General features: G+C 47.2%; 2 protein-coding genes across 7 annotated transcripts in view; both read right to left on the bottom strand.

Moving 5' to 3' along the window:
- The window catches only part of CD151 (CD151 molecule (Raph blood group)), a 32,133-nt gene extending 10,693 nt beyond the window's left edge, over positions 1-21,440 (bottom strand). Inside the window, exons 1-4 of one of the 2 annotated variants that reach the window (XM_083863620.1) lie at positions 21,357-21,440; positions 7,943-8,063; positions 2,601-2,704; positions 1,457-1,648 (exon numbers count right to left, since the gene is read on the bottom strand). In XM_083863620.1, the coding sequence (XP_083719746.1) occupies positions 1,457-1,648; positions 2,601-2,684 (276 nt within the window). In that variant the 5' untranslated portion in view covers positions 2,685-2,704; positions 7,943-8,063; positions 21,357-21,440. Of the gene's footprint in view, positions 1-1,456; positions 1,649-2,600; positions 2,705-7,942; positions 8,064-8,959; positions 9,051-21,356 lie in introns of those variants that run through there. The other variant, XM_083863621.1, reaches the window with a different exon arrangement.
- Positions 21,441-25,012: 3,572 nt separating this feature from the next.
- CRACR2B (calcium release activated channel regulator 2B) overlaps positions 25,013-27,040 on the bottom strand; it is a 45,618-nt gene continuing 43,590 nt past the window's right edge. For all 5 annotated transcript variants that reach the window (XM_083864559.1, XM_083864560.1, XM_083864558.1 and 2 more), the window contains one exon: positions 25,013-26,450. In XM_083864559.1, the coding sequence (XP_083720685.1) occupies positions 26,366-26,450 (85 nt within the window). In that variant the 3' untranslated portion in view covers positions 25,013-26,365. The remainder of the gene's footprint in view (positions 26,451-27,040) is intronic.

Here is a 27,040-nt window from a genome sequence, read left to right as displayed (position 1 = left end):
ACGAGCAGCATCCAAAGCTGTCAGTACTGATTTTTGAAAGCACCAAGGCAGCACTGGGAAGAGTAGAGCTCTGTGCTGCTTATCCTGCTCCCTCCCATATTGACATGAGTCTCTTGTACAGAGGGAAAGTGGGACCGGCTGGCACAGCCCCTGGGGTGACTGTGAAGCTGTCAGGATTACTGTCTGAGCTCAGAGCTGGCAGAGGCCCCCAGCCAGGCTCACCCAGCCCTGGCAAGCACAGCCCTGTCTCAGATTACTCAGGGCAACCAAAGCAGAGCACAAGCAAGAAGAGACAATAGGTCTGTCACAACCAGCCACTCCGAAAGGACGCGTGGTGTAAGGAGACAGAGTGACCTTTCATTCCCAAGAGACAATTATTAGTTTTCTATGGCAGAATAACAAAGAAAACCCCACTGGATTTTCATACGTAGCTTCTGGCTGGGGGAAAAAGACAAAGGGAGATCTCTTTGGCATGAAGAGTCAGTGAAGCAAGGCCAAAACCAACTGCTACAGACCAGGAGCCCACTGAACAAGCATCAGCAATGCATTCACTGTCTCCCTCTATATTTATTCTCCCTCCCTGGCCTTACTCTGTCTCTCACAGGGATTATAAGGTCTGCACAAAAGTGAAGCATCAGGCTTGCTCACAACTCTTATTTCTGCTCCTCTATCCAAACTAAAGAGTAGAAATGGGGTTGGTCAGGTGAATGAGGATTTGCAAAGGGAGGAGCTGGTGGCTGAAGTATCTTTTTCTGTACCTGTGAAAGCCAAGAGCCACTGATTGTTATTTCAGTCACTGCACTCACCACTGCAGCCCAGACACTAAAACAGACTGCTGCCACACTCCAGACTGAAAGGGAGATTTGAGAGAGAGCAAGCAAAATAGAAACCTCAGGGCTGGTAAAAAGCTTCAGTGTAGGTGGGTGAGCAGGAAGCTCAGGAAATAACACAGAGAAAGCTGTAAAAGAAGCACCAGATTATCAAAACAGACTAAAGTAATGTTTTTTGCAACTGAAGAAAACATTGGAAATGTTCTGATCTTTAACAACCAAGTAAAAAAGTGCACTAATCTGGTTTGAACTTGATGTCATTAAAAGCTAGTTTTGTTACAGGTCTCTCCTATTTTCCTCCCTCTTCCCATTTTCCAAAACAGAATATAGAATGGGCAAGGAAGAAGCAAGAGACAAAAGCAATAAGAATTTGTTTTGAATTGTTTCAAATAAATGTTCTCACACAAAGCATAGGTATTACAATTACACTTTTTACTCAAATCATGCAGCACATTCTTTGTGTGGATGGAAGAAAATGTTCTGCAGTAAAACCTGTCCCCTGGGACATGGACAACACTGCTGTCAGGAGCTGGAGACCTGAGTGATATTTGCTCTAGGCCAAACAAATAAGGCTGGAGCATAACACAACCAAGATGCTTCCCTCAAATAAAATAAACAAAACTCACCACTCTCAGCAAATTCCGGCGCTCTTTGAAGGTGGCACAGCACCCAAGGATGCCAGTGACCATGACCACCACCCCAGCCACCACCAGGATGTAAGCAGTTGCAGAGTATGTGCTGGAGGAGAGCAGGCTGATGTAGTCACTCTTCTCAGCCAGGGTCCAGATGCCCACTGCCATCACGGCCCCACCAGCCAGCTGGAGAGAGAGAGAAGCAAACAAATGAAGGCTGGCTGAGGCAAGAACTTCCTCACCTCCCAGAGCAACTGGACAGGGACAGCAGGATGTACCACAGCTCCATCAGCTAGCTAAAGATGATCTACATTGAAGGATGGACTCACTGGGACTAGAGCAGGTCATGAGCTTCCAGGCACCCAGTTCAGCACCCCAGGCAGCCTGAGATGGAAGCTATCTAAACCATCTACTTGTGTACAGCAGGTCATACTCACACCAGTCTTCCCAAATGTAGCCACACTGGGTTTTGGGCAAATAAAAACATGTCAAATCTGTATGACTGGCTGGCTAAACTCTAACCCTTGTAGCAAGTGAACACAGAGAACCCAACCACATTCCTAGCAGTCCCCCTCTCCTTGTAAGCCTTCAGCTTCCAGAGGGTTTTAGGCAGCTTCTGGTAAACTCAGACAGTTTTCCTTAAAGGTCTGACCTGGACACTCCATTGCTCTGTCCCATGTACCAAAGTAAAACACGATCCTTTGGCATCAGTAACTTTCCTGGGGGAAAGTATGACTCTAAGAAGCTCTAAAGTGGATCAGCTGCAAGAAGGTATGTGTCATCTGCCAGCACTCCCTCTGCCATTTTGAGAGGAGGAATGGCAAGGCAGTGGAGCCCTCAGACTTCTGGGAAAAGTAAACCACGTAAAAAATCAAAGCTTATTTTCAGGCTTCCTGTAATTTTCTGTATTTGGTAACATGAACTAGAAAGAGCCACATGCTACAGTGTAAAACCATTACTTCTGCAGCCTGGGCAGCCAAGCCCCAGGGGTGACATTTCACCCAACAGGACAAAGGCTGTGTTCTACTGATGTCAGCACTTCTTCCAAAAGACTTCATCACGCCCAAGATTCCTGCACTCCTGACACCAAAACTGCAGTGCCATCTCATTGCGTCTGACACAGAGGGAGTTTTCTTACCCAGAAAAAGAAGTTGAAGATGAAGAGAAGGTACTTCAGACAGATGGTCCCACATGTTTCCTTCTTTTCTGTATACTCACGCATCTTTCTGGTTCACCAAGCTCCTAAAAAAAACCCAAAAAACATAGCCAGAAAAGCTTGAGTGAGTCAGTCATCACACCACTTCTCCCAGAAGGCCAGCATTACTGCTCTCCTCCTGCAAGATCTAACACTTGGAATCTTTTGCTGAATTAAGACAGTGAAGCAGCCATTCAGCTTACCTCAGGAACACAGGACAGTGTTTGCTCAGATAAAGAGCTCTTGTATCCATGTGGGTGACCTACACACAAGATCTTGCCTGTTCTCCAGAAAATCCCAGTCTGACTCCTGACTACAGCCTGTAGCTGCTGTTCTGAAGGCGGCAACAGAAACCCTGGTCTCTGGTATTTATGGAATAATCTGTCTTCAAAGAATATTATTTTCTCACTGGCATTGGTTACACTGCCTTAAATAGATCCTTCTCTAAGTTTGGGCTATTTTTGATCTTTACAACTGTAACTGGGAACACACTTGTTATAAGTTCAGATGTCTTATCCTTTTTGAACCCCAGCAGTCTGTTGGAGTAATTAATTCTCTTCTTCACTGCTTACTTTCCATGGCCCTTCTCACCAGCTAGCTGTCCCCCGTGGCACTAAGAGACTGTCCCAGCTACTAAGAGGAAAAAACACAACCCTTGGCTTCAGATGATCTGACAGCATAAAATGCCCCTGCAGATACGTAAGGAATGGGGTTTTGTTGTGAGTCAGTCCCAAAGCAGTGTTACAGATCTGCTGCACCCCGGAGCACATTTCTCAGAAGTGGGTCTGCAGCAAGCACAGCTCCATGTCACTTCACTCTCTGTTGCTCAGACCTCAAAGTCTGAACCTCTCAAAGAAGCATCCTCACCACTGCCTGATCAGGCAGACAGGACAAAAGCACTGCCCAGAGTATTGCTGCCAGCATCACCTGTGTGAGGCAGGATGCAGAAGTGCAACTAAATCCTCACCACTTGCATTCAATTAAAAAATCATCCCTTTCCTCCCACTCCAGCCAGCAAGGAATGATGCAAGTATTGTTCACCAACATCAGACTGCAATGTTTTGCTAAACCAACAATTTCCCTGGAAGCAAGCAGGCAAACAGCCTCTACATTTTTCCAGAGGCATGGCGTTCATGCTTAGTTAAACTACAAAACTTCTTCACACAAGTGATACAAGCTCCCTCCAGGGACCCACTGCAGCTGCACCCAGCCATGCAGTACAGGCTCATCTACCTTGGCAAAACACCTGACAAAGAAAGTGAGAAACAGGTACACACAGCCAGGCTGCACATCAGGTGATTATCTGCACTATCTTTGCCACCACACTTCTAATGTCTGGCTTTAGAGCCAGATGAACCAAGGCTGGGAACAGTAGTTGCCTGTTCTGCAGCACAATTGTATTTTATTTGCAGGAAACTATTTCCTTGTGCTTCGTGCCAGCCCACTCAAAAGCCCCAACCAGGCCCACACTTTAGAAACTAACAAATGAAGCTAACAAGGAAAGCAAGAGTGTGAACATGCCAACAGTCGCACCCAGGCCCATCCCAGTCACCATTTCACAAGAAAACATTTCTCTGCAGAATAACATCTGGCAACAGCAGTTGGCAGCAGAATGCTGCTTCACTGGCAAAGGGAGCAGCTCTGAGATGGTGGCACAGATCAAGGAGAACAATTCTTCAGCGTTATCTCCAGAAGAGATCAGAACCTCCAGCAATGCTCAGATTAATTACCATGTTGCAGCACAAAACGGCCCCGGGCTTTAGGAAAGAATGGATGCTGCTGGTACTGTATGCACTGACCAGGCTTGCAAATTCCCCATGAGAAGACACCCCAAGAACTCAACATTCATGAAAGGTGATAGATTTATAGTTCCCAGAGGCTTCATTAAGCCACGGAACAAGAATGGCAGCAGCAAGGCAGCCACACAGGCCTGCACAACTCAGAACAGATACCTCAGCCCAGATCTGAGAGATGCCTTCCAGTAGCAGGTCTCCTGCCTACCTCTTCCAATATCAGGCCTGTAGGTAGAGGAACATGCCCTGCAGGTTCAGAGGCTGACCGGGGGATGATAACCATGCTTTCTGTCCTTAGGCTCCTTGGCACAGTTTCCCTCTTGCTCCTGAGGATTTTAGGAACCTTCCTTCCTTCCCCTACATATCGCCATAGAGCAGGTGCTGAGCCCTAGCAAGGGATACTAACTTGTCCCTCCTTCTGATCCAAGAGCTCAGAAACCCCAGTCACAGCTCCATCTTGTCCAGGGTGAGGACTGGCAGACACTCAGCTGAGACTGCGCTTGCATCAGAGGACAGATAGTCTGAAATCCCCCTCAAGACTGCAGGTCCTGCTCCACCCAGCACTGGGTATAGCCCTTTCAGGCAGCCTGGCTTCGCTGCTGGCAGCAGAGGATATGACTGTTTCCAGAAAGCTGGCAGGGAACAGCTGCAGGTTTATAAAGGAGGGTGAATCACCAGGGATGGCAGACCATGAATCAGAAAGCAATCAGGGCTGTCTCCTGTTTGATCTATCCTTCCTAGCCAGGAGCAGAGCTGATGGCACTGGCTGCCTTTGCATGCTTAATGACTCACCCAGCCAACTATTCAGGGAAAGGCAGCTCTCTAGGCCCTCTTTTTGGAAATGTGTTTGTGCTCCTTGCCTCACACAGGGTGATCTGCTGCCTCCCATCACCTGCAAAGACAGGGTCAGGCTTCAGAGAGCTATCCTGGTCTTCAGGGAAAGTGAGGACAGGAGACTACAGTGAAATATTTTTCCCAAGGAGCCCTGGCAGCGGGAGAGGGAACTACAATCTGCTTCCCAGGCTTAGGGTCACTTCAGGCCCTGAGCCTCATGGTCCCAAAAACCACAGAGGTTCTGATCAGTGTCACAGCACCAGGATGAACATGGGGGCCTCACCCTGAATTCACTGACATAACCAGGGTCTCTTGCCTTCAGTCATCCTTATAACAAATCTTCAGAACCAATATGAATCACTCTTGAAACCGGACAAGAAGCAGCAACAGTAATTAACACACATAATTCTGTTCTATTTTAAACACTGAGGCAAAAACCTGTTTTGAATCATTATCAATAATTACAAATGAGCTCTCTGATTAACAGGAAATGGCAAGCTCTGCCACAGGGGTATATTTACAAATCCATAAAAACATATTAATTAAACATGAGCTTCATAATGGGAAATACTTTGCTAACTGAAAAAGTGGTTAAAAGTACTTCCAAAAGGAAGTTAACTTGGTCCAGTCCAACAAACAGTAGCTTCATCAGCAAGTTAAATTTCAGCAAGCAATCAAGGAATACAGGCTGTGAAATTTAGTCACACAATGGAAAGAAGAATTTTTATGGAAGTCAAGAGAATCAGCAAGTGGTTCCTACAATGCCCACACACACTGCAACAGAAATGACAGAGAGAAATAATTCTCTAGGGAAAATGAAATGCATTAAGCTGAGAGAAAACACAAGTCATAGATCCTGTAGATGAAGGGGTAACAGCTTGAAGATTAATTCAAGAAACTGGGAGTTGAACAGCTTGAATCCAGCTTTCCACTCTGACACAGACTTTGTGCATAGACTTGGCCAAGTCCCTCAGTCTGACCCTTGCCTCTCTCTTCCTCCTCAGTGCAAGACCTTCATCTTTCCCTAAACACAGTGATTTTATGAGGATCTGCACTGAGAAACTCTGCTGATGGAGGAATGCCAGCTGAGAAGCATGGCATGCTCCAGGTGACTAACAAATTGGCAAAAGCCCGACAGCAACACGATTTCACAGACTCAAAAGTGCTTTTGCCAGCAAAGACTATTTCAGCCAGTGAACTGGAACAACCTCTTTTATGATTAGTAAAATACATACTTATAATGAGAGGAATGCCTGATAAAGCAATTTTGGCAATAATTTATGAGGCTTGCCGGTTCAAATACATCAGAGATTGAGAGATGCTAATAATGAAGTGAATGAGTAACACTGAATAGCAGTGGAGTAACAGTGAAGCAAGGAGGAACCTATGGAAACATCTCAAAAAGATAAAAAAGATATAAAGAGTGAGCTCATCCTGCCCTGTGTGACTGCAAGCCACAACCTCCTAGGAGGGTAAGAATATACAGTGCATGACAGCCAGACAAGGCTGGGATCACATCAAACATTAAACCATTCCATGGTCTGATTTTCTTGGGCTCTCATCCTACCATGACTGAACCCTTAGGACAAACTACACCACAAGAACTCACCAGAACTTGAGCAGTATGGCTCCAGTTCTGGGTGCTGAGCATCTGGGAACACAAGCTCTGCATAGATAACTGTGAAACCTAAAATTTCTGTGGCAGGACTTGCTCTGCATGTGCCACACCACTGTATTTTTCTTTGCAGATCCAAAGGCACACATAGGCATGAACACACAGCCCAGCTCAGAAAGCATATGACATGTACACACACACTCCTGCTGGATAGACATTCATTTAGTCACCCCAGACACTGCTTGGTACATTTGCCTCAACTTGCACAGTAACAGCACTTAATTACACAGCCAAGAAAGCCAGGCCTGCAGGCTTTTTCTGCACAACCTGCCCTAAAGCAGCATCTGACAGATGGGGCAGAAAAAATGCCAAAGCAAATGAATAGCTCCCACGCCATTAAAAGCATCATTATTTAAAAGTATTGATTTTTGAGTGATAGCAAGAAAATTGGTATCCAACACATCAGTGACAACTATTCCACAGATAACTCATACACCACAACTTAGATAACTTCCAACATCTTTGCCAAAGCACACAAAGCAAAACTTGCTGCAGGAAATCTCACTGCACCTGTGCTGTAACAAAAGTGCAATCACTGGGCACACTGCTGGCCTGGAGGGAAATGTTCCACTGGAGACTATCTGAGCTGGGCCAGATAACCCTGGCAGCCATCAGCAAACAAAGCAGACGTCCTTCCCTTGGTATGTGCAGTGCAGGTGTGGGCCAATAACTTTAATCTTCAGCAAACTCACTGACATTCTTCACCAAGGCTAAACTCTGGCCTTTGAAAGCATGACCTCTCTCGAGTTCCCTCTCTCTAAGATGAAAACATTACCACTGACACTTTACCCAACCCACTGAACATCCTCAGAAAGGGCCTCCAGCTGCTTATTGCCTGCCAGAAAGCAGCTACAAGTAATTTAAGCAAAGCCTTCCCAGGAGAGGAATTCTAAAGTTTGCAGGTAAAGAGCTCAAATTCACACTGTGTGCCATTACCCTCCCCAAATTGAGAGCCAACATGGATCAGCAGTCTTGACACTGACCTTTCACCACCAAAGCAGGTGACAGCACCGGTGTAAATGTTCAGTCCTCTTCAAAGGCTTTTCTCCACCCCCTCTCTTCTTGCTGGCTCTAGTCTGCTGCTGGATTTAGGAAAGCAGAAAGCTGAAAGAAAAAAGAAGAGAGACGCAGAGAATCATGAATTATGCCAGGGACTATTCTGAAATCAGTATATGATTATATGCTTTGCCACCAAGCCCTTTAAGTAGAGAGCACATGATTTCAGAATACACCTTGTGAATGCATTTGATTAAACTGCAAAGCAGGCACTGGATAACAGGGAAGAGCTAAACTGCAGAGTGGGGAGCATGAACATCTTCTGCTGGTATTAAGCTGTTAGAATAGGTTTGTATTTATTGCTGCATCCTGTAAATGCTGCTATCAATTCTGTCAAGGCTGTGTACACAAAATGACAGCTCATTCTGGTGCAGAAGGCCTGAAAGCAACTCCATGAGAAAGCTCAGGAAGATCCTTCTGTGCAGTGCAAAGCCCTTCTTGGTGTTAGCGCCCTGAAGTGATCAAGTTTTTAACCTGGTCATGGGCAACCCCATGGGCAACCTCTCTCCTTCCTCAGCTCTCTCTTCTGAGGAAGCCATTGACAGCCACACTCCAGGCACGGGATTCATCCCCTCAAGATTTCACTCATGGCACGTAGGCTTTGGCTATCTAGCAGCACAGTGGCTTCCAACTCCTCCTGTTTGTTGCCCAAATTGAGTGTACCAGTGCAGAGGCACTTCACCTGGACTGTCAGCCACGTCACTTTTTTAGAGATATCCTCCAGTGCACCCAGCACATGGCAGAGCAACAGCCTGAGGGCCATTGCTAGCACTCCATCCCTCTAACCTTGGCATGTCATCTCATGGCTTGTCATTTCTGTGCAGGCAGCTAGACTGCATAAGGCTACTGTACTGGAAAATGCCTCTAGCACCCCCTCTTTTCCCTGCTTTTCTGAGGTAGAGGGTCCCAAACTTTTTGCACTGCCACAACCCCATCCATCTCACCTTCATCCTACAGTAGGCAGGTCTGAATCTCCCACTGGCACTGCAGGCAGCAGGATGGAAGGGGAAGATAATAACAAGTCTTCCTCCTTAGCCTGTTTGGATACTGAATTAATGATCCTTTGATCTACACCATGACACCAACTTAAATCACAAAGTAAGCCTAAGGCTTAAGCTCCTATCTGCTGCCCATACAGAGATATGGGAGCAGTAATACTTCCTGACTTGCCTGGGTGGGATAATGGAGCATTTGAAAACCACCTGGGAAGAGAAAAATAGGTACTTTTTATTAGCAGATCAAATTTAACAATTCCTCGCGATTTTCCCTTTCTATTATGTTCAAGCAGGGGGTTCCTGCAGGCCTTTACCTAGCACAGTATGGATGACACACCTTCATTTATAACCAGCTTGGATTACTCCTGCTTCCATTCTCCATGAAAAATGATGCCAATAAAAGGCAGAAACTTGTTGATTCACATTACTACACAGGCTCTAGACCACAAAAACATCTCCTCAGAGAAACAAGTGAAAATTTTTTCCATTTCTTGTGCCACTGGAAAGGAGGCCAAAGTTTTTGGGTTTCTTAATTAAAAGTCCGATAAGGGAACTTTCAAGGAATGAGGGAGAGGAGAAAAGGCACAGTCACCTACAGGGCAAGCAATAGTTCTTAAGCAACCTCCTGAGGCTGGTCCAAACTCTCCAAGACCAGCCTTAGTGCCCTGCCCTTTATTCATCTGCTTCACGCAGCTCCCAACTCCTGGCTTTTCAGAAGGGAAAGCTGACCCAGGACACAAAGCTCAATGCTTTGCTCTCCATCTCAGCATGTTGGAACACGCTGCAAAGTCAAAGTACTTGTGCCTAGGGCTGGGGAGAATGCAAAACACAAGTCAGACATCCACCAAGGAGGAAAAGCTCCTTCTAAGGAACTGTCATTTAAATTTGGCAGGGGGAGAGGGAGGGTAAGCACAGAGAACAGATTTTGGTCAAAACCTCTCCTCCTTGACATCTTTGGCAGACCCTGCTGGACCCCACCTCTTGACTGGGAGAGCACTTTTCCAAACAACTGAGAGAGGGTAAGTTCGTTCCCGTTTTGGGAGTCTGGGAGGATCTCATATCAACACTCTGTGTCTAGGCAACATCTCCCTGGGCACATGACAGCCCTGCTGTCACCCCTCAGGATGCTTGCCAAATCCCTCCTTTCTTCTGCCCTGTTTTGAACAGACCCCTCAAGAGTGATATAGCCCCAAACTCCAGCTAATTTTGATGAGAGCCAGGTATCCAGAGAGGAACTGCATGCCTAATACACCTGAGCAGTCACCTGTTCTTTGAGACAAGAGCTGTCTCTCCAGAGAAGAGCCCTCAGCCCTTTCACTCTTATTTTCAAGACTGTTTATTCCCTAGGGGAGGGATTTACTGAAGCATAAATAACAATAGGCATAAATTTCAAACTCGGCAAGGATTTACATGTTCAGCACCACCCACATACCTGCAAATTAAGAGTTTTATGAGGGGGTTAGCCAAACTGGGTGAGGCAATGCCTGGCTGCGGGATCCTTGAGGATAACAAAGACCTTGGCATGAAACCAATTTTACAATCATGAAGCAAAGAAAGCGTAAGAGAGGAAGATAAGAGTGGTCGAGCGTGCCTGGGACTGTGTGTCTATGCCCTAGCACTGTTTCACTACAAAGCAAACAAAAACCCCTTCCCTGATAAAATATTCACAGTCAGCCACAACCTGAGAGCAGAAAGCCCAAGTCTCCTGCTCCCAGAAGTCGGTAAGCAGGAAAACAAGCAGCCTCTCCAGACACCCAGTCCCCATCAGGAGCTGGAAGGCGGGCAGGGAGCGGCAGCCACTGTGTGACCAAGGGAAACTCCTTCTGCGTCAAACAACATCCCCTTGTGTCCCATAAGGCCTCCTTTATCCTGAAGGATCCCAAAGCACTTTACGCTATTTATACACAGGAACCACTTCACTAGTCATTGAACTGAGGAGGGGAACAATAACCCTCTCTTTTCTCTCACTGGAAGCAGCAGAAATCAGTGCCTGGCTGTGTTTGCAGAGAGCTCATAGCAATGAGGGTTTGACACAACAAGGAGCAATAGTTCAGATAGGTCAGGGTCAGCCAACAGACAAGGCAAACTCTTCACTGCAGCCTACTATTGGTATTTTAAATTCTATTTTCACAACTCTGCTCATGGGCATTGTGGGGTTCCTTTTGTTTGAGGTTTACTTTTCATTTTTTTTTTTTTTAAAGCAGGGCTTTGTCTGCGCTGGAGAATTTACCAGTAGCATTGAACCACATTTCTAAACAAAACATTTTGTGCCGAATCAGCTTTCTGCCTGATCCCTTCCTATTCATTATCCTCCTATTCATCCCATTCATTTTGAGCCCAGAGCTCAGGAGCGAAGCCACTGGGTCCTCAGTGTTTTCAGAGAGTGCTCACAAAACCTCCCCGCCCTGTAGCTGTCCCAGTACTAGAACCAAGTCAACAAGCACTAAAAGTCCTGGGAAGATAGAAACCCTCCCAGCCCCACAAAGCCTATTCAGGCAACTCTGCACACAAATTCAAAGTGCTCTCCAAATAATGTAGCAGTGATAACTATTTTTTCACTCTCTACAAAGAGCTGGGTTTTTACACAGTGATTTGAGCTGAGGGCAAAGACTAGACAAAGAATATGTGCTGCATTGTAGCTACTACACAGTCATGCAAAATTTGGCTGCAGTTTTGTTCCCTGTACATTGAAAAGGTGCTCAGCTAAAAGCCAGTAGATTTTCTACCTCCCCACAGTATCAGGTGCATATCCCACGGCAGACTGTCATCTTCACTGCACCAAACTCACAAACAAATCATGGGGCCTAAAGTCTCACTGTCAAAAATGTATGCAGCAGTTTTTGGAAGAGAGGGTAGGCAATTGGTATGTCACCTCAAGGTACATTTCTAGCCTCTCAATCACACAGAGTTCTATAATCTCACTGCCTGAAAGATCCTCTGTCTCCTCAAAGCACCCCAATAAAGAAAAGAGAGAAGGTTATAATAGGAGCATAGAGAGATTAAGCACCTCTCCCAGCAGAGAAAAGAGGTGAATTTGCCCTCCTCAACATCCATCCTCCAGCAGCCAAGCTGTCCTGTCTTCTGGAAGACCAATGGAGAACACAAAGCTATAAAACACAAAGTTTTCAAGTTACTTGCTAGCACTGCCTTGCCTGTACCCAAGACACCTGACTGCAAACAGCACAAAGCAAGAGGTGCACAGAAACCCACACCAGCTTTAGCTTTCGTACAAAACCTGTTTTGTTTTGAGTGAGTTGTTCCTGTTCTCACTTTCTGTGGTGCAAACAAGCAAAGCAAGTCTCTGGAGTCATCCCACACATTTTTCCCAGGCAGCCTGCCTCAATGTGAACTCCACTAAAATCATATTTTAAAAGCAGTTGACAAGGGATTTGGCAGTGGAAACCAAGGTTAACATTCTTACTGCTTCAGACCTGTTGGTGATTAGCTCAGGGCTGGTGCCAGCCACGCCAGAGAAAACCTCTGAGCAAGTCAGCAGTGGAGCAGGTACCTCCAGTACCAGGAATGGTGATACACTTTGCAGTGCCCTGGCACACAGACAGAAAAGGGAACATCATGTAAACACAGAACAGGGCAACAGCAGCTCTCACCTCTTCATGGCAGCCACAGATGCCAATGACAACTTCAGGAGCCCCCCTTTCTACCCAGAATATCCCCATGTGGGAACATTCACACCTGGAAATACCCACTTTGGTAACAGCAGCACCAGGAATGGCCAAGAAATCTCTTCTGACCATCCGTCCTTCTATATCCCCAGTAACATTGTCTCTGGAGGGGTTCTGAAGCGGTCACTGAACGATTTGAGGAGTTATATTCCTCTCCACAGCTGAAATCATTTTATTAGAGTCAGATCAAGTATCAAGCACAGTCAAGGGCAATTAAATGACAGTCCATTTCCCAGAGCTGTCGAAGTTCATAGGAGCTGTCTCTCTCCTGTTGCTATAGGAGCAGTGCTGGAAACAATGCTCAATCCACGCTGCATAGGGCTGCCCTGAAAATATCATTCTTCCAGTAACATTAAACAACTCCCAGCCAAAAATAAAACGTTTCTCCCCCTTCCACCCTGTCCTTGTGTAGCACGTTCTTATGACTCCACCAAAACTATTTACACAAGTGTTTTTGGCGCAGCCTGCAAACTTGACCGGGAGGCACCAGCATGTGAATAAACAACCGGGAGGCAAGGGCTGCCTCCAGGGGAATTACTTGCTGGCCCTTCACCAAGGCTGGCAGCAGGAGACAAGATACAAAGAAGTCCCTGGCTCCAAAGCACATACCGCTGAGTTCCCAAAGAAAATCCCCAGCCCCATGCCAACAGCCGCTTCCCTGGAACACCTTGCTCCACCGGCTGCACGGGGAGCTGGGCTTGCCCTGGTCCTCTCTGCAGCTTCAAGCAAAGGCACAAGCAATGGGCAGCTCTCCATGAAGGGTACAGAGCCAGAATCAGTACAGCAACTTCAGCAAGTCTGTCTCAGTGCACATCCTGGTTTTGGCTGGGGCAGAGTTAGTGCTCTCCTAAGTAGCCAGTACAGTGCTGTGGTTTGGATTTAGCATGAGAACAATGCTGATAACAAACATGTTTTGGTTGTTGCTAAGTAGTGCTTACTCTAGACCAAGGACTTGTCCATTTCCCACGCTCTGCCAGCGAGGAGATGCACGAGAAGGGAAGGAGCATGGCCAGGAGAACAGACCCAAACTGGCCAAAGGGATGTTCCACACCACAGAATGTCGGGCTCAGGAAATAAACTGGGGGGAGCTGGCCCGGAGCTGCTGATCACCGCTGGGTGACAGGCTAAAGTGGTCCTGTGCATCATTTGTGTTTCTTGGGGTTTATCCCTCTCTCACTCTCCTTTTCATTTCTACTATTGTTATTATTAAAATTATTACTACTATTGTTGTATTTCACATTGGTTCAATTGATAAATTGCTCTTATCCCAATCCATAACTTTTAATTGTATTATTTTACTGATTCTCCACACATCCCACCAGGGCAGGGGCATGAGGGAAGGGTGGCTGTATGGTACACAATTACTGGCTGGGGTTAAACCATGACAGTTTAAGCTTCCACTTCATTTAGAGCTGGCAAGGAAAAGAAAGTTGGAAAGGGTTCTAACAGATGCCAGCACAAAACAGCTGGACATCAAACGAAGCAGGAAAATGCTGCAGGGGATTTCTCCACCAAACCACCCTCCTGTTAACTTAGCACTCCATGAAGAAGCTTCAATAAGAAAAGAAAGCCTAAAATTACTCTGAAACTTAATCCTCCCCGCAACCACCCCATCCACCTTAGAGGTCAATTTTCAAGTCAGGAGGAACTATTATCATCTCATATGATCTCCTGTTATTTTAAAGCTTAACACTTAAAGGCTAAAAGTAGTCCACTCTATATTCTACAGTAGCATGCTCTACCCTGGATTAACCCTCAAATACCAAGAAGACTCAAGAACACTTCAGGAGATGAGAGAAACCATACTTTGTTCCCTCAGGAGCCTCTAAAAACATAACTGGCACATCCCCAGCATTCAGACTTGTTTGAGCTCAAGCAGAAAGCCACAGAGCACTTTGCTCTCCGTTGCTGGGCAGACTCATTATCCACCTTTCAATTCATCCAATGCCATTAGCGAGCAGGAGAGGAAAAGCAGTCCACAGCATAGCTCACTTGGAGGTTAAGACTCTCAGTAAGTCCTTAAGTATTAAAAGCAAAACATACCCAAGAGAAAATCCAAGAACAACATAGTTAAAAGTTTCTGAAGAAACCAAGTCACTATCTTCAATACTAAATGCGCACTGTGAAAATGAGGTCCCTCTAGGATAGACTAGGATAGAGGAACCCAGAAAACAAAATCTACCTCTTGCTTTTGAAGAATTTAAAAAAAAACTCTACAATCCTAAAATCCATGCTGGAAATAACCAGGTCAATTCTACCTCACCCAAAAGAGTGTTCTAGCTCTGACTGCCCAGGGCAAGCCAATGCAGGGAGAGGGGACCAGAGCTGGCCACACATGGTTGTCAGTGTCAGAAATTATGAGGATGATCCACAGCAGTTGTGCCCTCAAACACAGAGAAATCCCACTTATCCCCTTGTAAATGTGCTGTTGATAAGAATCACATTGATGTAAATACAGTAATTTATTTTGAATACTCTCACTGCTCTCATCTAAGTTGGCTTCCTCCTCCCTTCTTTTTTTCTTAAAAGATTGTTAAAATTCCCAATGAAGTAGCAAACAAAAACCACCTTTTTTTCTATAAAGGTGTTCTCTTCCACATGGAGACCTGCAGTTGCAGCCAAAGTAAAGCTCATGACAGCAGTGAAAGCAGAGGTTTCCCTCTTCTTTTCCCTCCTCCCAGGCTTCTAGCAGCACACCTATGAGTCAGGATCCAAGCCTTCACAGTGCCTGAGGGCAAACAGCTCAGTGAAGTCAGCAACCAGGATTTTGTCCTGGTCTAAGAACAGTGGTTTAAGTTCCCTCTTTTCTTCCTGTCGTGGACCATTGCATACACCAGAGGTAAGCCCTGGGGAGTGCACAATGGACAGAGCAGGCCTTTGTTTGGCTCTCCAGAGCCCATTTCTGAGGCTGAGCACAGCCTCATTCCTCAAACATGAGCTCAGCCGGACACCTGCACTCTTTCCCTGCTCAGGAGAAGGAAAAAAACTGGAAAACTGGGACTCAGAGGTGCAGGAACCAGCCTGACAGTTCTTCTTCCCCAAATATAGGAAGAGGTCCTCCCAATAACAAGAAATATGTCCTTTAAAAAAACCTCCAAGAGGACAAGGTACATTGGAGACCACACCAAAAGTCTCCTCACCTCCAGCAGACCTCTCACCTTTAGCCAAGTCTCTCAGCAAAGATGGAAGAGGCTATTCCACACAGCAAGGGGGAACCTGAAACCAACCACAGGTCAATTCCTCAGCAAGTGGCACTTCCACACAGGACTGGACTCACCCTTTCTATGCTTCAACAGCCAAAACCACAAGCACAAAGCCCAACACTTTCCCATCCACACTGGACACAGAACCACAAGACTCTTTCCTGCTCTACGTGTCCATGTGCCCGGCTTCTACACTCACTGTACATCCCTGTGATGGCACAGCTCCCCACCACCTCCCTGAGAGCTCTGCATGGAGCTTACAGTGACCATGGAGAAAAGGAGCCAACCATCTCTGTTCCCAGGGCAGTGTGGGGTTGAGATGTGGGATATGAATTCCTCCCTTCTGGATTCCACCAAAGCTAAGAAGAAATCTTGACATTAACAATCCATGACTCACGCCCGCCTTGTCAGGCACTACAAAAGTCCTGCTCACTGGCTGGCATGCCAGAAATGTCAGCATGGCTGTCCTCTGCCAGTTGGCTCTGATAGCAGATAGAATTGATCAAAACCATCCCTCCTCCTTATTTTCTTTATTGTTGTTGTTATGGTGGACAATGAGGATCAGAGTACTCCCTAAAAACCACAGAGGCATTGTGGCCACTACTCTAGCAGATAACAGGTCACCAACGCACTCCAGACAAAACAGAACCTCTCCCACAGTAATTCCTACCTCCTGCAGCAATTCCTATCTCAGACCACTCTTGGTCCTAGTTTTAACTGGATTTCATTAGTGAAGGAACCAGTATATCCATTGTTCATCCTCCAGCCATGCTGGTAAGTCATATGCTTGCACTGAAAGAGCTGCCAAGGACTACTTTCAGTCTGTGTTGAGCTGACTGCACTCCTGTCTGAGATGCACCTACCAATGTACAGCTCTTTTCTGGCTGGAACTGGAGAGTCCAGCAAGATCAGCAAGATCCAAATGCAGCCCAGACTCCAAAACACATCTGTTATTCCACCATGCAATGCCAATAGTGCAAAATAGTAATAATCTGCTTGATCTTTCTTCTGTCCACTTCTTCCCCACAGGAGTAGAAGTGTTTCAGGGTGAGGTATCAGACATGTTTTCACCTCATCCATTTGTACAGCACAGCAGATCTTTCTCCCACACCATCTCCAAAAGGTTTTTCTTCCTTTAAACCTATCCCTCTCCCACAGTGACACAGACATTTGGGAAACACCTGCAACTTTCAGCCCAACTCCACTGTTTCTTAAGTGTCCATCTTCCACATCACAGCTACAAGGACAGATTTCATCAAAGCACAGGCACTCACCCTTACAACTCTTCCCACTGCCCCAGCTCCCCACTGCTGCTTTCTTTCTTATAAAAGCAAAGAAAACCTGGGTTGAACAAGTGAACTTTGCTCCTTTGGTATTCAGATCTGCCACCAGCCACAGATAAGAAACAATGGTCAATGACAAACATTTTATGTCACCGACTCCTGCCTCGGCTTTTCTTTATGAAGCCTCATTACCGCTGCCAGGAACGACCTGTGTGTCTGAGCAACATCCTCTCTTGCACCTCCCACTCATGTCACTTCCACCTCTCCTAAGAGGCCGTGCCACACCCTTGTGTGCTGCACCACAGCCTCCACATTGCCTCTCTGGGATGCAGTCACCTCGGCAGGCAGGAGAGGCAGCTCCATGGCAGCCTACAAGTATGCAGGCAATGCAATGTCAAACAAGAGCTGCACAGTGTGTATTTGCTTGGCTGCACCCTGAAGACAGTGCCTGTAGATCAGCACCCAAATTAATTTAAACAGCTGTCAAGGACCCTCCCTCAACTGCTGCAGAACAGAATTCCTGATGTCCTTCCTTACCCCACCAAACCAGTATTCTGCTTCCAATAATGTCCACCACTACTGGCATCAAAAGTATGAATGAAATATATACACACACAAACATATATATATATATATCACTCCATGAAAAGCCCAGCTGGCATGTCATGGCATCAATTCATGTTTGCATCCTTCTACGGAGCTGGACACACTTTCAGTCCCATGTTGAGCTCAGTGCACTCTGGCCCTAAAGAGGTGCATATCAGTTTTCCAGCTTGGACTGGGGTCATAACCACCCCACCAGCACCAGAAACTCAGGCTAGAAACACGGACCAAGCTGGTCACACCCAAATGTTCAGATCCCAAAACATACCTCTTACTCAGCCATGAAATCCCAGGAGTGGAAAATAGTCATCACCCTCCCGCTCATTTTGCCAGGAGTTTCATTACTGCCAGCAGCCAGGACACAGGACTTAGTAGGACGCCCTGAATCCATTCCCCAGGATCCCAGGCTGCTGAGATCACAACCAGAGGAGTCTGGCAGGCAAGACAGAAAGGAGCACTGAGGACAGATGCCCATCAGCAGTGCTGCTACTACAGGGCAGATCCCTGCCAAGAGGGCCTGGCAGCCAACAGCTCCTCTGCCGTGGGGAGGGATGGAATGAGGGACTCTCCACAGCACTCACAGAACACCTCATCTCCATTCCACACACCTGCCATTCCTCATTTCTCCCTCCACACCCTGGTTTCAGACACAGAGTAGCAGAGAAAAGCACATTCCTCACACATTGGGATGATCGCCATCCTGGGAAAAAGCTCTGTCAAAATGCATGCACAAAAAAGGATGGGAAAATGGGATGATTTTACAGTGACACTGTTCATTTCATTTCAGCTTTGCTGTGGCCAAACAAAAATCACACTCAGGGTCTGAAAGGCAGGATGAGCGAGTGAGACAGGAGGAGACCTGGTCTACACCCTTAGGATCTTGAAGGTTTTAAAACAACCAGGGAGACTTAGGCTTCTGCTCCTCACAGCCAGAGAAGCTGAGATGAGCTGTCATTTCTAGGACAGGCTCCCTCAGGCTCCCCATAACCTCAGCTGTCAGGAGAGAGCTGGAGATAACCCAGCACTGAGCTCAAGAGCAGAAAGTGGAGTTGAGGAGTAGAACATCCTCTCAGGAGGCTTAAGGAACAAAGCTGATGAGGCCACTGGGGATAGTAATGGTAAACTGGGATATGAAAAAGCACAGCTACCCTTTTTGTTTTTCAGAGGCTGTCAGTTTTTTTCTTTCTAAGCTTCTGCCTTAAACAGAAGGCACAAGAAGAACAGAGGGACAGCATGATTGCTTTATAAATTACCAAATTAACTGGAAATGCCAGACAGGGTAGTCTGCAACAAACAGGTACACATGGTGATGGAGATGTTACACAAACACATGCAAATACACATTTTCCTTCCATCCACAACCAACAGTTCAATGCATTCCTGAGTGAAGAAGCCAAACTATGCAGAGGGAACAAGTAAATTTGCCAGTGGGATGACCTGGCTAAAAGAGACACAGCTCTCTAATCAATCCCCTCAGAGCTGTCTCAAAAGCAAGGGAGTTGCTGCCTTCTGTGTATGTGTGATGGAAACAGTTCAAGTCACGATACAACTTTTATTTGCAGGGAATGACAGGCCTGCTGGAAAGTTCCTAAAGGGAAAGAGAGCCCTTCACAGCCACTCCCACCTAGCATTTTTGCTTGACAAGGGAATACTCTTCCACCCCCTTATTGAAGAATGTATCACACCCAAAGAGAGAAACTTTCCGAGGCTGCACTGAAAGTAGCAAATAAAACCCCTTTAACAGAGTTGTCTTAAGAGAAATAAAACTCCATAAACTCTCACAAAATGTAGCACAAGAGGGACTAACCACCTCAGACTCCAGAGTAAAATAAAGTGTCACACATGGGACATCACTTCAAGCACTCTGAAAAGGCGTTTTCTAATTGACGCCTGAAGCCAGCATTCAGTAGGGAGTGCCAGGACTTTTACCAGGCAGCTGGGGGAGTCACTCTCCTCCACTGCAGAAGCCATAGGACAATGAACACAAGCAACAGTTTGGAATGAAACATGCTTTTTGCAGAAATATAGCATATGACCACAAGTTAATACAGGCCAGGAACTCAAAGACATCATCAGCAAACTACAGAGCAAGGATGTGATCTGAAGTGACTTACATGGAGGAGCTCAAAAGCTGCCACCTCCTCCAGCTCTCAGCTCAAGCTTCCAGCAAGGACATCTGACACAGAAGTGCTGGCACACCAGAGCTGCTGGAGCAAGCCAGAGCCCAGGCCCACCTGTGCAAGCCAGCCTTGTGCCTTGACAGGGACCTGTCACCAGAAGTGTCACGTAAAGAGTAAGTGATGCTACCCCAGCTCCCAACAATCCAACTCCCCACTGACCAGCTTCCAACAATCCAGACTGGGAACTGCCTGTCCTAGGCACACAAAATGCCTCAGAGAATATAAATGCACTGAAACTTTTGCACTGACTGCACCGTGCTCCCTCCACCACAGACAGTCCTTTGGCAGCAATGAGGACTGGGATGGATCTCTGTCTGACTGGTGGCACGTTAAGAGGCTCTTCAGCCCCCACAATACCAGCTGGTAAACCCATCCATCACACCAAACACTTCCCTAAGAACCTTGGCAATAGTCACAAAGGAAACGAAATGTGTTTTCTCAAAAGGGACTGCTTTTAAAATCATATGAACAGAACAGCCTCTGGATGGGTGATGCTATTTCAATCAGCCCTTGTTCTAGGAGGCACCGCATGAACTCTCATGAAGAGAAAGCCAGGAAGGGCTGCAGCAGGACAAAGGAAGTGAAGCAGGGCAGAATTTAAGGGATGCTATAGAGCAGCCTGAAATTAAGACATTTTTTAATTTAACAGGATACTGCAACAAGTTGATAACAAAAGCCCTCAGGAAAAGTCAGACTTTAAAAATAAAATTACTGAAGTTTATGTTCTTCACGAGAGGATAGGAAGAAGCTAGTTGTAAAGATTCCTGATGGCAAGGAACACCACGGTGCAGCAATAACCCACTGCCATCACCTCCCCATTTGGTGCAGCTTCCAGAAGAAGAGGGGAACAGAAATCGCCTGGACTGTGCGGTAAACAAGTGCTCGCTCTCTGCCTCCTCCGCCTCCAAGGGTCCTACGAGCCCGGCATAAAGGCCAGCAACTCTTTATTGGTACAACAGGGAAATTAGACTGAACAAAAGGCGGATGAGGGTTAATAATCGTTTCACAAGATTTATGGCAACATTCACACCACCTTCACTAATTCCTTGCGGGCTGTGCAAAGTTTATGACACCGCCCGCAACAGGTTAAAACACTCCTCTAAGGAAAAAAAAATAGACAAAACCAAGAAAGCACACAAGGGCCAAGCCCCTGCGAGGCTGGGCACTGCCACGGGCGCTGGAGAGGACGGGGAGCAGTGCTGTGGGGCCGGCCGCGGGCAGGTCCCCGCGGTGCGGTGCCGGCAGGGGCGGAGGGAGCGCCGGGCCCGCCACCGGCCGCACACGGGGCCCAGCTCCGCCCGGCTCTGCCCCCCGGCCCTTCCCGGCCCCGCTGCCCCAGGGCCGCCCGCCTCCCCCGTCCCGCCGCTGCCGCCATTTCGGGCGCTCCGCCTCACCCTGGGCCGCCGCTCCGCGCCGCGCCGCCGCACGCCCCGACCTGCCGCCACCGCGGGAGGAAGGGAGGGACGGGAGGCAGGCGGGGAGGGAGGGAGGGAGGGAGGCGCGGCCGGCCGGCCCACCCCAGCCTGGGCCACCTCCCCCTCCTCCTGCCCTGCCCGGCTCACCCCACCCCGGCCCGGCCACCGCCCGGCCCCGCTCGCCCCTCAGGCCGGGGTGCCCGCGCTCTGCGGCGCCGCCCGCACTGGGCCCGGCTCCTGCCCCTCACGTTGCTGTTTCCATTGCCGCGGGCAACACGTTACAGCCAACTCCACCTCGAGCGGCTTTTTTTTTTTTTTTTTTTTTTTTTTCTGTAAGGCGTCAGACCTGCTTGTTGAAAGTGTTCTCCACGAAAGAGCCTGTAAATGGAGATCAAGCCCTGACTGGCACATTGCTTCATCCTCCCATTACCTCAGCTGGGCCACAGCCCGTGTATTTCTGTGCCAGGCAGCAGCCCTGTGCGAGGGATGCTCCCAGGGAAAAGCCTGTGCCCCCTCCACGGCTGAGCGGCCTCACAGGGCTTTTCAGGAGTGGGATGAAGAGAGATCTGGGCAGGGAAGGGAAAGGCCATTTCAGAACCTCCTGGGTGCTTGCCTTAACCTCTCCATGTGCCCAACTCAGAAATCACTCCATCCTTCCCCAGGAGTAAGCCCACTCTAGCTCAGAGCTGCTGGAGAACCAGGTGATCAAATAGAGCCTCGGGGATCAGCCTGCCTGCACACTGACAGGTAATGCAGGGTGTATGTGGCAGAACCTGGAAGCCACAAGAGACACTGGCCCTGCCCAGGTCTTGGCCCTCGTTGGTGGAGCCCTGGGGAGCAGCCACACTGGGCCACTGCCTTCCTGCCATGGCCAGAGATTCCATGGCCAAACAGGAAACCACATAACTCCCCCGGGCCTGGCAAATTTGGATCAGCAAATGGCCATGACCAGGCACAATGCTTCCTTGTGCTTGGGAGAGCCTGCAGTGAAGGCCAGGTACACCACAGGACCCCCACCTCCCCATCCTCACTTTATTGCTGGAGTAATAGATAATTTTTTACTGTAGACACTTGTTTACCTTAAGGAGACTAATTTTACTGGTCAGGTCTCCTGTGGACTATTTTCTGTTTGCAGCATCACATATACGTATATAAACATGCCCTGCAGGCTGGAGAGGCTGAAGCCAGGTTATTGTAGCCAGGCCAACCAAAATTTCCATGTGACTCATCAACAGCCAGATAAGTAACAGTGCCTTCTAACAAAGCTCTGAACTGCAGTGCCCGTGGGTGTGTTGGCACTGAATGGGAGATTGCCAAACAGAGCATTTGAAATTTTACCATGGGCTGTGAGATAGTTATAATTGCAGATGAAGTACTTGGTCAATATATATATATTTAGTCTAAGAATCAACAAGTAGAAAGATCATGAAAAGACACAAACAGAAGAAGGTGACAGGACAGAAAATAATATGTAAGTGACTGCATGGTGCCCATAGCAGGAACTCATTAATTGTGTGTAAATGGAAATGGTCCCTTGGAGTTCAGGCTGCTAGAATAAAGAAAGTAGTAGAAAACAACATCTCAAACCTTTGCAATTCCTGCATTTGTCCTGTGGAAAAGCTTTAAACTTAACACTGTGGCTTAGTGCTCTCTTTTCAGCCCTGTTTTGGCTTTTCAAAGAGATGCTGTCAGCCTAATCCTCTTATGCTTACCCTTAGCATATTGACATGAAACAGACAAGTGAAAGCAAAGCAAAGCGAGCTCCCTTTGCTGACCTGCAGAGATTTATGGGACTGTGGCTGCTCAGAGCAGCTGGCTTTTTCAGGTGTTTTTTTGCCCCTACACCTGATTGTGTACACAGGTGCAGTGCTGCATGTGCCAGGATAAGGCTTCCCAGGCTTGTAAGAAGAGTACTTTCTCGTGATATGATTCCAAAATACCTTACAGATTCTGTGAAAAAAAGTCACTTGTTTACTAAGAGGCTGGAGCCAATAGGGTGAACGTTTAAGCCCCCAGGCAGTCTTATTTTGCATCCTCCCTCATCTCATGCCCCCTCAGGATATCCTCATTATTTGGATTTATGCTGCAGTTTCCAGCAGTCACTTACAAAGAGTGGCTGCTCCCAGAGCTTCCATTTAGACGCAGGAGAGATTCTGACAAAAAAGGGGAATGTAGTAAAACAAACTTTTTGGACATTCTGGTCTCATTTAGGTCTGGTATCAGGTTTAAAAACTAGCAACATGTCCCTTTAAACTGTGTCTGGGTCTTCCAACAGGACATTTAATTATTGTGCTGAGAGACACCAAAAGACCTTCCAGCAAAAAAACCCCACCCTGCTGCTTACCGTTCTCCAAGCTCAGCCTGCTCAAATTCTGTGCCATTTTCTCATTCTTGAAACAAAAATCCACCCTTTTCTGCTCACAAAAACGATATGTTACAATTAACCACTTGTGCTATCAGTTTCTAGGAGGGGAAATGAGTAATAATTTGTTTGGTCAAAACTGCAGAGTGATTAATTCTGTAATGCATGAACATCCAGCTGGAGCCGTGCCAGGGCACAAGGATTAAAAGCAGCCAAATTCCTAACTCTAGTGAAAAGGATGCATGGGATATTAATAAAATAAAGGTTTAGTTCTGTGAATACAGGTAACAAAGTGAGAACCTGTCCTCTCTGAAAGCATTACACCCCCAGACTCTGGGGAAGTGTCTCCCCTTTTTCTCCTCCATGCTCTGCCTTCCCTAATCAACTGGACTCTGGCTGCTTAAAGGAGGTAAAAAAAGACTAGAGATTAATTTCTCCTGAGCTGCCTCCAAGACATGGGTTCATGATTAACTCTCTCCCTGCCTTGTGTACCACCATGGGGGACAGGCCACTCCCTGAGCAGTGAGAAGGGAACATCACACCAGGATCAGTGATTGAAGATGGGAGGCTGAATCTCCTGCAGCACCTAAAAAACAAAACCTCTCAATACAACCACTTGTAAGACAGCATTTCTTTATTGCCTGCACTGTTTGCACACTAAGAAAACATACTTAATGTTGTACATTAAAAGAACCTGATGGTTCTTGCCATTGCAGTATGACAGCACTGATAAAGGTAATACACAGACCGGCCCATATTTGCGTGTCAGCCGTATTTCACGCCTTTGTCTCGGGTGTGCTGTGTACAGAGCGTGGGAGGCACATGTTCAGAACACCTCAGCATGGATTTCCCTTCCCAAACATCGCTTCTTGCAAACTCGAGGTCTTACTCCAGGCTCCACACCAGCTACCCTGGTTCCTTCTGGACCTATTGTAGCTTTCTGATTCCCAGTCTCTGGAAGGGGTTAGTGAAGTTAAACAGTGTGAGCCACAGCCAGCCAACAGTAAGGACTGAGCAGGATATTACTACTTTTAGCTCTTCCTTTTACTCAGAAATCCTGCTCTTCCAGAGAAAAACTTCCTCTTTCCTATCAGAAGTTAAAGGGCACCAGGAGGAACCATGGAAATTCTTCGTAATACTGATGGTCTGTAGGTGACTCAGAGCACTTTTCCTGCTTGGGATATTCCCAGGGAAATTTGTACAATAAACAGACATTCAGAGTAACCGCCTCATCCCAAGAGAGGAAAGACCATGGACAAGTACAGGCCCTCCCTATGCCACAAGGTTTGGGGGCTGCGTCACAGTTGCAGTATCACATCTTGTGCCCAAAACATGAGAGTCACATACAGAAACAACCTCAAAGACAAAAGGGGAAAGGGCACCAACAAAAATCTCACTTAATCCCAAGGCTTTGAGAGCCACTGAGCTGCAAACCAGAAAGCATCACACCCCAGAAGCTCCCTGCCCAGGCACCACAGCAGCTTTGCCAACAGGAGGACTTCTGGGGGAGTCTCTACCTCTCCCCATCCTTCACCCTGCCCTTTAGTGACAACAAGGCCCCTTCCCAATGGGAACAGATTCAGTCTGACTCCTTCTCAGGCCCTTCACCAGTAAAGTGAGGCCGTTGCTCAAGGTCCCTGCAAGAGAAAAAGGTACATTTCACACAGGCAGCTGCCTTGTGCTTCCAGCCCAGGTGCATTTGAAAGCACTCTAGTGGGATCTTTCAGAACTGCAGGTAAGGCAGGTCCAAGTTGCTGGAGATTCTTTCGGATAAGAGAATGGGAGGAAAAAGGCAGCATTCAGCCTTAGAACAGGCTATATATGGCTCGCCTGGTTTGTAGAGCACAGCTCCTGCAATGGGCCATGAATCAGCAGCACATGCCAGTGCCTGCAGGTCCCAGGGCAACTGCTCTGTGTTCTGTAAACATACACGGGGACAGTGAAAAGGTCCATAAGGGTGACAAAGCAATGAAAGCCATTGGGATGACTTGTCCTATCAGTTCATACTATAATCACATATGGAATCTGTTAACTACAATATTGACAAGTCTGACCAAATACTGCAGTAAATCCAGGGCCTGATCCAGATCTTGCAGGAAGTGATGGAAGCATTCTCACTCACCACAGGGGGCTCTCAGCTGAGCACTGCTACTGCAGAAGCAAGAGGAGATGCTTCTCTCTGAGACAGACACTGCTTAGAGCTAGCCCAAATTTAAAGCAATTTCTTTCTCTCTTACACAGAAATTCTACTTAATACAGACCCACTGTGCCCTCTCTCTCTCTGCTGCTAGGCCACTTCTTTGCCAGAAAGAACAGGAACAAGACTTCGTCCCTTTACAGGGAACCAACATCTCCAGACAGAAAGCCCAGTTTGTGCTACCAGCCAAATTCCCTCGAAGCAGAGGCCTCTAGAGACCAGGGCTGCATGCAGACTTGGGAAGTAGAACAGTGCAGATAATTTGCACATTTTGGCCTGATTTATGCCTCAAAATTCACAGACTGGGAAAAGCTGCATCTTCCCCAAGTCTCTAGAGAGCTGATACCATCAAATTCGCTCGCTTGAAAGGAACCCCCAGCTTCATGATACAGCATTGGCACAGGTCTCCTGCTGACACATTGGTGTGCTTTATGTGCAGCACCCTTTCCTCCTGCTGATATCCTCCAGCTGCAGGGCATTCTCCCTCTGCCTGTCTTCTTGTGCTGTCAGCAACCTGGAAAGAACAGCACAGATCAAGAACATAACCTGGTTACTGAGACCCTCCTGCCAAGGCATTTGCCTCTGCCCTTCGCTCTCCAGCAGCCATTTAGGATTTACATTTAAGATTGCAAGAAATGACAGGCTCAAAGACTGGACTTCTCTGGAAGTTGGGCTAGATAAACCACACACAGAGAATGAGTGTGAATTCACAGGGAACAGGGCAAGAAACTGGACACATACAAGAGGGGGTAGCAGGGCTTAGTAATCTGGACAGCAGTGTGAGTGGCCTGTGCCTTATTCCCAAGATCCCCCAGTGATGTCAGAATCCCGGGTTGTTTGCTGCACCTGTCTGGACCATCTTGGGCAGCAGGATGGTAATAAAGCATGCTCAAGGCACGTGCTATGGGAGATGTGATTCACCTAGCTGATAAGTAAATCCTCCCAGTTAATGAACAGCTAAGTCCTGCTGTGGCTTTAACAGAGATGATGCAGGAGGAGGTGAAGAGATAAAAGAAAATAAAAGGATAGTTTTCTTGTGAGATTTGAAATACTTTTTATCCAAAAGCTACCTGTTTGGGGTTTTTTTAAACTAAAAATTTTAGA

Source organism: Zosterops lateralis (genome assembly GCF_965231275.1).
Source record: "Zosterops lateralis genome assembly, chromosome: 6".
In the NCBI taxonomy this organism is placed as follows: domain Eukaryota; kingdom Metazoa; phylum Chordata; class Aves; order Passeriformes; family Zosteropidae; genus Zosterops; species Zosterops lateralis.
Note: the sequence above shows the minus strand (reverse complement) of the source record. Positions and strands in the feature narration are given on the sequence as shown.